General features: G+C 54.1%; 1 protein-coding gene across 4 annotated transcripts in view; it reads left to right on the top strand.

Moving 5' to 3' along the window:
* The first annotated feature begins 6 nt into the window (after positions 1-6).
* The window catches only part of CDH4 (cadherin 4), a 454,084-nt gene continuing 444,272 nt past the window's right edge, over positions 7-9,818 (top strand). For 3 of the 4 annotated variants that reach the window (XM_003787754.1, XM_003787753.1, XM_023512031.1), the window contains exons 1-2: positions 12-68; positions 2,258-2,369. In XM_003787754.1, the coding sequence (XP_003787802.1) occupies positions 12-68; positions 2,258-2,369 (169 nt within the window). Of the gene's footprint in view, positions 69-2,257; positions 2,370-9,818 lie in introns of all 4 variants that reach the window. The other variant, XM_012803965.1, reaches the window with a different exon arrangement.

The raw sequence follows: 9,818 nt of genomic DNA on the forward strand, positions 1-9,818 counted from the left end.
CGGCGGGGAAGATGACCGCGGGCGCTGGCGTGCTGCTCGTTCTGCTGTCGCTTTCCGATGCGCTCCGGGTAAGTTGCCGCCTCCCGCTCCAGCCGTTCGGAAGCCCGGCATAGCGCGGGGCCGGCACCGGAGCCGGCTGGGCGCGCACACGCCCGCTGGGTTCTCCTGGTCTTCCCTGACCCGCGCCGAGTGCCCCCGCCGCGCACACCTCTGTATCCAGCCCGGCGCCGGCGCTCCGAGAAGCTGCATGCGGTCGGCGGCGGCCGCCGTGGCAGCGGAAAGCAGCGGTGCAGAGCTGGGTGGGAGTGTGGATAGGTGGGGGACCCGGAGAGCTCTGCCTGCACCGGGACCCGCCGAGCATCCTTCGTCTGCTCCAAGCTTGCGGCTGCTGCCCGGGGCTCGGCTCGCCAGCTCCGAGGCAGGCTGCCCACTGGCGGAGCCCGCGCGCCCTCCATCGCCCGGCAGCCGCGTGCCTCCGGAGTTGGCGAGCCCAGCCCGGGCTGTGGCTGCGGGCGTGCGGAGCCTGAAGGCAGCGGGCCAGGGAACGGGGCGTGGGGTTTCCCGGTCACATTGCTCCTGCCCAGGGGTCGGGGGTCCGCTGAACTGTGCCGCCTCAATTCTTGGTTGCTGACAGGACCGTCGCGGTGGCTGGTGGATAGGGACCTCGGGGCACGCTCGCTGCCGAGACCGAGGCGCGGGATGGAGCCCTTATGTCTAATGGGGCCTCGCGGCTCGGAGCGGGGCGGGGAAGCCAGGCACCCGGCGGGCACAGGGCGCGGGGGGCACCCCGGGAGACTGAGCCCGGCGCCCGCATTCTGCCTGCGGGGCCCGCTGGCCCAACCTCGCTCTGCGCCGGGCGAGGTGCAGGGCCCGGGGAGCAGCGGGTGCGGCTGCTCCCGGGGCGCTCCTGGGCGGAGGCGAAGGGGTGGCAAGAGTTGCAGGAACCCCCTCTCGTGGCCGAACGGCCTCGCTGCCTCCTCCCGGGCCGTGCTTTGGTAACCTCGGAAATAAACAAGTGCGGCGGCGGGAGGCCTGCTCCCAGGCCCGGGGCGCTCGGGCTGTGCTGGGCACAGGGCCCGGGGCGGGCCGAAACTTTCCGGGACGAGTTTGGCCTCCCCGCGGGCTGCGGGCGCTATTTGGAGCTCCGTGCCCGGGGAAAGGAGCCGCGGTTTGGACCTTTTTCCACAAGGAATGACCCCGCGTCCCTCTCTCCCGCCCCCCGTTGGTGCTTTCGGGCTGAGGGCGCCCGCCTAGAAGCTGGCGTCGAGCGGCCTGGAGCTCGGGGCAGCCTCCGCAGCCGGAGCCTGGGCTGGAGGCGGCGGCGCGCAGGGAGGCGGCGGGGAGGCATGTTTCGCTTCAGCGCCGGAGCAAGGCGTGACTGCCGGCTGCGCCCCGGGTGCCCTGCGCTTGCTCCCTCGCTGCGCTCCTGCTCCTGTGGAGGAGCTCGCCGCGCCGCTGCACGCACTGCTGCACGCACTGCCTCTCCCTCCACCCCACAGCCCCGCGCCCCACTTCTCTGTGGAGCCCACTCCCAGCGCTTGGGAGGGGGCCTTGTCGTCCCCGCATCCTCACCACCCTTGTGCCTGAACTCTAGACTTCCTCGTTGGGCTGGGAAGGCAAGGGAGATCCCCATGGCAGGAGCGCACTCACCCCTCCCGGTCAGTTAGGGGAGCTCTTTTACCTGGCTGGGCTGGGGTGGGGTTCTAAGGTGCACAAGTGCCCAGGGAAGCCGAGAGAAGATGGAGGGCAGCTGCTCTCGCCCCCTCCTCTCAGCTGCCTGCAGAGCGGTCTTCCTTGCCCAGCTCTGAGTGGTCCTGGAGTCTCCTCTGACCTCCTTGATGACCAGAGAGGAGGCTGAGGAAGCTGCCTCTCCTCCTGCCAGCCTGAATGGCCCAGCAAGAGCCAGGGCTCACGTGGGCCTCCTCCTGCTTTCAGAGTGGACGCTGAAGTCCTCTACCCCTGCCTCGCGGGGGTAGCTCCGGCTTCCCCCCAGGTTCAGACACGGCCCTGACATGCAGGCCTGCTGTCAGCCTGCCTCAGCTCCTTACAGAACATCCTGCTGTGTCCCCAGTCTGCCGCCTGGCTCCTTGGATCCCCAGAGACCCGAGAAGCAGCCCGGCACCACCTCTGGGTGGAGACTGACTTATCAGCATTTTCCTCTCTGCTGGAGGCCTGTGCCCAGGGCTCTATGTGAGTTGGTCAGATTAAATCCCTATGAACTTACGTTTGTTTTCTCCCCTCTCCTCTATGTTCTCAGGCCCACAATGAGGATCTTACAGCCAGAGAGACCTGCAAGGCTGGGTTCTCGGAAGAAGATTACACGGCCTTAATCTCCCAAAACATTCTGGAAGGGGAGAAGCTGCTGAAAGGTAGGGGCGGGGCCTCGGGGTGGGAGGGATTGCAAACCACGCTTTTCCTCCAAGCCAGGCCCGCCTTTTCTCCGTGCTGTTTTCTGCAAAATGATGGCTGTGAAGTCAGCAAGGTGCAAATTGCTCGACCTCACAGGCATCTTGCATCACAGGTGAATGATTCAGAATCCTGTCATTTTTGAGTGAAGTGAATCATTTCCTGGGCAACAAATTAGAATTCAGATGTAACATCACCCAAATAATGTTCCGAGAGAGACTTTCTTACCAAGTATTTTTATGTATGAAATTCTGGATTCTTAAATTATCCCTGCTTTGAAATGCATGATAAAGCAGACGGTGTTGCTGGAAATGCAGTAAATAAGCCCACAGACGTTCTGTTCACAAATGTGGCGTTCATTTTCATTACTGCCCACTGACAACACGAAAACACACCCGCAGGAGGGAACTACCAATTAGCTCCATCGTCATTGCAGGATTAAATCCGCGCTCGCGATGGGAAAGTGAGAGTCAGTTTCCAAACTGGAATGACAGTAAATCATTCTGCATATTAAATAATATGTTTCCCTTTCAAGACAAACTAATTAAACTTTGTATTGGCACGGGAGGGGAGATAAATCAGTTCTTCCATCCCCACAGTTTCAAAGTGGTACCATGAACTCCTGAGCTGTGGGCTCTCCCTCTTGGCACGAGTCTCCCAGAAGTGGTGGCCTCTGATTTCAAAGTGATGGAGAAAGCCAACTTTCCATAAAGTATCAAAACTAAATTTCACATTCATGGTATCCTCTGGCTGTTGGCTTCTCTACCAGTTCTGTGTTCCCAGGAGTATAGACTTTTCCCTGAAGATCTGACAGCAGGTCGTGTGTGAGTGCCCTCATGGGCAAGATCTGTACCGCAGACCTTTACCTTCCAAGACAGAGCTGGTCGGCTTACCTTGCTTATCCCTGGTTATGTGACTTGGGATTTCCATTTTGCACTGAACCCAGCTTTTCTTACTTACTATCTGAATTTTGACAGAATTGACTTGCTTAGTGATCACCTGTTGGCCCAGGCGCAGAACGGATGCACTGTCTGAACAGGCAAACAAAATAAAGAGTTTTCTACAGAGGTTCCATTGATGGCATGTATATTGGCACTGGAAGGTCCTCTGGGTTACTAAGAATCCCTGTGCATCTGCGGAGAAGGCCCTGGGGCTCCGTCACTCTTGACGTGTTGTGCTGTCCTCACTGTCCCATACACTGTCCCATACACTGTCCCAACAGCTCTGAGGCCCTGCGTGCAGCCCGCTGTTTGCACGACTCCTCTGCCAGGCTGACGCTGGCACCTGTGAGCGGCCTCCTTGAGTATGTGGCTAAATGTGATGAGATCTTAGAGGATACACTTTATTCAGGGACTTAAGAAAAAAAAAAGCCTTTCTTTTATTAATAGCAAGTACTGCCTACAACAGCGGGAAGGACAAATTCTCATATTTCTCACAGTGCATCATAAGGTTTGAAACAACTGTTTATTCCCTGTCGTCCTGGACTGTGCAGGCATCTTGGCCTGCCATTGGTCCAGGCCACACTGTTCCCTGCCTGAGGCGGGTGTGGTGGGGAAGCCCGGGCCACTGTCTGATGTCAGCCTGGCTGCTGTGCTCAGATGGCGTTCACCTCAAAGGGGGCAAAAGGCAAAGCGTCATGTGGTCCAGGTGAACCTAGACCAGCTCACGGACTAAGTGTATGTAGGAATTGTCCTGTAAACTGTCACGCACTCACACAGGAGAAGCACCTAGCCAAAGCCTGGATCGTAGGACTGCAGAGCCTCTCCCAGGCCTCCCCTGGGTCCTGGGTCCTCTGCTCCCTCCTCTCGGGTGGGCCACCATCGTATCACTTCTCACATGTAGAGGCAAAAGCTGAAACTGGCACCCACTCAAGCCAGGACACAAACATGTCCCTGCATATGTAGAAAACTTTGTAACTGCAAGCCTGTGGCGAGCGTGGCTGTGTCAAAAATAAATAAAAGGCATGGTGTTCCTGTTAGTCTGGCAGGAATCAAGTTAAATGGATAATGACTACTTATAATTGAGTTATTCCAACGGAGAGAGCTTAACCTTAATGTGACAAGCACGGCTTCGCAGAGTCCCGCTTCATTCTCAGGGCGCCTTTGGCTGTTAAGGACGACTTGGCGGTTCCTTCTCTTGCCTGAGTCCAGAAGTCCCCCCAACCCCCCCAGATTCCAGCAGGAGCGATTTGTTACACAGTAATTAACTTGTTTATGATAAATGGATGGAAGAAATGTCGTGGCATTTTGTTTTATGTCTAAGTGAAAAGCATTTGCATTCTAAAAATTTCATGCTAATTAGTCTTAAAATAGTTTTCCCCAATAGGGTAGCAAATACTACGGATTGCAAACCTTTTGCGAAGTGGAAACGCCGAATGTGGAAACGCGGGTGCCCGACAGGCTGATTCATAGCATTCCTAGATCCCTTATGCCTTGCGTTTCCTGTCTGTGCTTTTATTGGCAAGAATTGGGGTGTAACTGCTCATCTTCTTATGCTACAGCTTTGCCTCTAGGATAATTCACTCACGGCCATGATCACTGACACACAGTAATATCTAAAATGGGGTGGTTGAGCCATTTTCCCTCGGCTGAAGTGGGACGTTCTCTAAACTGTAGTTTTATTCTGAGATGATTGCTAAGCTGGTATCTTTTTCTCTGCTTTGTTAATAATTAACAATCCACTCTCCCAGAAGCTGCAGCCTGGCGCAGTGACCTGCATTACTGTCCCGCACTCTGGGCAGAGTTCTGGGTAAACCCAGATCAGCTATGAAGCAAAAAAGAAAAAAAGAAAAAAAACTCATGAGGGTGAGAGAGTTACAGGAGACATAGTGTGAACAATGATTTGATCTTGGGGAAAAGCGGACAGGTGAGTAGACAGGTTTGCTAGGGGGAAGGTCTTGGCATTATCTTAGGAAAGTTAGTTTACTGGGCATTCAAAAAATGTAGAAAAGAAGAGCTCTTCGTTAGTTGAATAAGACTTCCTGAGCAAGGCTGGCCCTGTCCCCATCCCCTGAGTAGCTTGGGACCATCTTGTGCTTCTGCCACACTCTGCTTCCTCACCAGGAAATTGACCTCAGCTGGGAAGTCTTCTCTCTTACTTAAAGTGCCCAGTTCACGAGGACAGGAAGGCTGTCGTTCTTGTTTGCCATTTATAACATTTCAGGATATTCTTGGCCAACAGGATTATACCCAATTAACAGAATTTTAAATAAATCTGCATTAATTTTTCTCATATGACAATGAATGAAGAGACAGATTGTCAAGGGTCAGAGCCAGGTCAGTGTCACTGTCATACGCTTACTTCATTCTGTAATACCATCTTCTTTCTGTCACTTATTGCCTTATGGTTGCAGAGTGGCTGCTGTGGTTCCAGGCATTGCATCTGCGTTCAGAGCAGGGAGGAGGAGGGCATAGTGGCGCCACCTGCGTCTCTTGCCTGGATCAGGAAAGCAAGTGCTTTCTCCAAACCCCTGCATGTGTTCTAACTAGGTCACATGGCACTTCTGGCTAGGGGGAGTGTGGGAAGGCAGAGAATTGCATCATCACGTTGGACTTTGTCCCATGATAATCCATCACTTGATAGATGAGTAGACTGAATAGAGCAGAACTGGGGTTCTGTCTCAGGAAGGAAGGAGGGGTAGGTGCTGACGCACAGCATTCCCTCTTGGCCAGCCCCGCAGCTGAGCAGAGTAGACAGCCAGTGAATTGTTAAGTGATCAAACAACTCAGCTTGTGCCCTAGGCACCTAGAGAGAGGAGCAGCGGAGGGAGGTGAATGAGGTGTCGGGAGTCAACATTTGAGGGCTCATCTAGCTGTATCAGGCATACCTGGAGGGACCTTGCTGTGTCTGCACATGTGCGTTGACCAGAGCCTGTTCACCTGTGCAGTTTGGCTTTGCCGCCACTGTGCAGGCAGGAAATCTCACAGGACAGGGCACGGCTGGATGACAGGCAAGAAGATCGGCATCTCTCACTGCATACTCAGGAGCCGGTGCTGTGCCTAACAGGAGGTGGCTGTGCAGTCAGTATCAGTCAGATGAAGTAGTGAATGAGCCAGAAAATGCTGACACTGGTCTTGTTTCTGAGACTCTTTGGTTAAGTCGCAGCAGAGAGGGAGCTGCCGCCAGTGTTCGGATAGATGGCACTAATGATAAGCCACCCACGTATGCCTACAACTATTAGACGTTGCAAGCTGCCCGGCTGATATCCATTCTTTCTCTCTCCCTCTGCGGCAGACCTCGTCTGTGCTGATCCAGTTAGCTGACAGTGTGCCCTGTTTTAAGATATGCCTCAGACTCTCCACCACTGAGGTGGGAATGTGGCTTTTTCTGGTTCCCAGGAATCTAGTTAGGTTAGGATTCTGGGAAAGCTTTTTTTATTTCTGATAAAACAAAGAGCTAGCCATGCCGTCTTCTCTTTGCTCTATTTCTTCCTTCCTGCCTGGAACTTGCATGTGATGGCTGAGGTGGAGCAGCCATTTTGTGACCATGAGGAAGGGGCAAGGACCAGAAACTGGGTCCCAGATAGCAGTCTTAAAGAATTGCAGCGCCCTAGACCCATTGTCTTTTGAGAGGTGAGAACAACAAGATTAAGACAACATAGTTGTGTTTGGTGTCCTGTGCAGCCACATGCAATCCTTGACCCAGAGAACTCCAGGCACACAGGCAAATGCAGGCTCCATCCTGAGCCTGCTTCTTCCACTGACCCTATGTTCCCTGGGCCTTGGCCTCTCACTCTGGCTTTAATGGCCCTCTTCTGTTGCTTTGTGAATTAGTCTCCACGTAGCACACTGGATTGTAGAGAGCCTATCTTGGGTACTTGGTAAATATTTACTGAATACATGAAGGGACAGTTACCACTTCAGAGTTTCTCGTGATCAGGTACCAGTGAACCATGAAATACACGAAGCCAGGGCTGAGTACCTAAAACACTCTGGGTTGCAGTGACCCTCTTCCAGGAGACTGTGTGTTGGGGCTGTGTCTCTGGCCACAGCATTAACTGGCTCCTGGAACCCTGGTCCAGCAGAGAGGCAGTGTTGAGATGAAGCTGAGCTGAACCTGCTGGTGGTACAGATGAGCTCATAGCTAGGTCTCTCCTGCTCTTGCAGACAGAGAAATGTGTCTTTCTGAGCACCCAGGCCTCCACTGCCTCCATCAGTGTCACTTTAGTGATGCCCCAAAATGAGCATCCAGAACCAATAGTGGGGACCATGACGACTCTGTGGCTGTCTTTGGGTCATCCTTGCCTTTCCAGAGAGGACCGAGACCATGACGCCTCTGTGGCTGTATTTGGGGCGTCCTTGCCTTTTCAGAGAGGGCTGTCATAGCTTGGGGTTTGTCACCAGGCTATCCATGTTGTCATTTTGCTTGGTCCCAGGGTTACAAGGTTCAGAAAGGGATGCGTGTGCCCTGTGGCTTTTGTTGGATAGAATGTGGGACCAGCACAGGCATAAGCATGAAAAATCTTGCTTGGGGTGTTCTCTGCAGACCACAGCTCACTGTGAACAAGTCCTGAGAGCTGTGGCAGGATGGCGCTGCTGAGGCGGCTGCTTCCGGCTGTTCTGTGCCGCAGCTCCAATGGGAGTTGGGATCCATGGCCGTTCTGCCCATGAGGACACAAGAGAGGCAGACGTGCTCCAGATCACTCGATTCCCAAGTCGGGAGGTCCAGATTACCTCCTGGGACCTTCCTGGCCGCTGCCCTTCTGTTACCTCCCATCACCAACCACACACCTGTCCCGTAGGAAGCAGGGCCTGCCCCAGTGACAGCTCCTGTCATCGCAATGAGGACGTGTGAGCTCACCGGCGCTGAGGCTTGAAGATTAACTAAGATTTTGTGTTTTAGCAGTAAGTATTTTAATTGAGTTTTAAGATCGGGGAATGTGAGATTTCATGTAATTATGCTGTTATAATAACAGTAAGTTCTGGCCAGTCCTCTGTGTACAATCTCATTTGGTCTTCACAAAAGCCCTTCCAGGGAGATAAAATTGTTCCTATGTCATGGATCAGAAACTGTGGTCAGCGAGGTCATGAGACTGGCCTGCGGGAGACGTGCTGTCTTCTCACTTTGTCCAGTCCCAGGTCCCAGGCTTTTGGCAGGTTCTTTCCTCCCAGCTCGTGTTAAAGGTGGTTTGGGAGGACTGCGGTCACATGCACAAAGGATGGGACCCAGATACTCAGGGCCACAGTCGTGGCATCAGCACTGGTCAGGCACTTTGACGTGCATCTGTCCCAGCTCTGACATCTGCAGCAAACACAGGCCTGTTGTGTCGGGAAGTGCTTGGTCACAAGTGCTCCTATCCAAGGTGCAGCTAAAGTGGGTCCGACTCTGCGGACACTTTAGGTTTGCAGTACCAGCTCTGGGATTAGAAAAGCTGGGATTCTGTGAGGCCAGCAGGAGGGTCCTGAGTCGGGGTGTGTAGGAAATGGTCCCAGTGTAGCATTCCTGTTTGGCTCTCCATCTCTGCCAGTGCGGAGAAAAATGTGAAGGAAGAGTCTAACCAGCTCCAGAAGCCTCGAACGCACCTGAGCTGGGCTGGGCTTCCTGCAGGAATGTTGTCACAGGCACCCCCCTGGTGGCCAGGAGTGCTGGGCACAGCGCTGGGGCTGATTGCAGATCTGGAAAAGGTCTAGGCTGACCCGCTGGCACTATCTCTTGAAAGGATGGACCTCGAGTCTGCCTGTGGCCTTTCTGTTCTCCCTGGGGTGGGGGGTCCCAATGTTTGGGGACCTCTTTGTCTAGGTTGAGAGAGAACAGGGTGCTTAGTAGAACTTATGGAGTGAAAATGTGCTGCTCTCCTCTACTCCTGCTTCAGCCCCGTGCCTGCACCTCCCAGGTAGCCGTCCTGGGCCCACACCTCCCGGTGGCCGTCCTGGGCCCGCACCTCCCGGTGACCATCCTGGGCCCGCACCTCCCAGTGCCGTCCTGGGCCCGCACCTCCCAGTGGCCGTCCTGGGCCCACACCTCCCAGTGGCCGTCCTGGGCCCGCACCTCCCAGGTGGCCGTCCTGGGCATGGCATCACTTCTGCTCTGTAACACAATAGCAGTTGGGTTTTACTATAAGCTGTCAGAACCCATAACTTCTTTGTTTCAGAAATAGTGGTTTTCTAATTCTACCCTACAGAGTTTTTAATCACCATGAAATTCATAATTAGTTCAAATGAAGTATAGTTGGTATGTACTTACCTGTTAGGTTTGCTACCTGGTATTAATTTTAAAATGTGGAAATTCTGTGAATTCTCTTAGGTAACTATGATAAAATTAAGGAAACCCACTTTCCTTCCCACTTTTGTTCCTTCCTCCCCTCCTTCCTTCCTCCTCTCCTTCCTTCCTTCCCTCCCTCCTTCCCTCCTTCCTTCCCTCCTTCCTTCCTTCCCCCTCCTTCCTTCCCTCCCTCCCTCCCCCCTCCCTCCCTC

Source organism: Otolemur garnettii, unplaced genomic scaffold, assembly GCF_000181295.1.
Source record: "Otolemur garnettii isolate 467f Iridium unplaced genomic scaffold, OtoGar3 scaffold00023, whole genome shotgun sequence".
In the NCBI taxonomy this organism is placed as follows: Eukaryota; Metazoa; Chordata; class Mammalia; order Primates; family Galagidae; genus Otolemur; species Otolemur garnettii.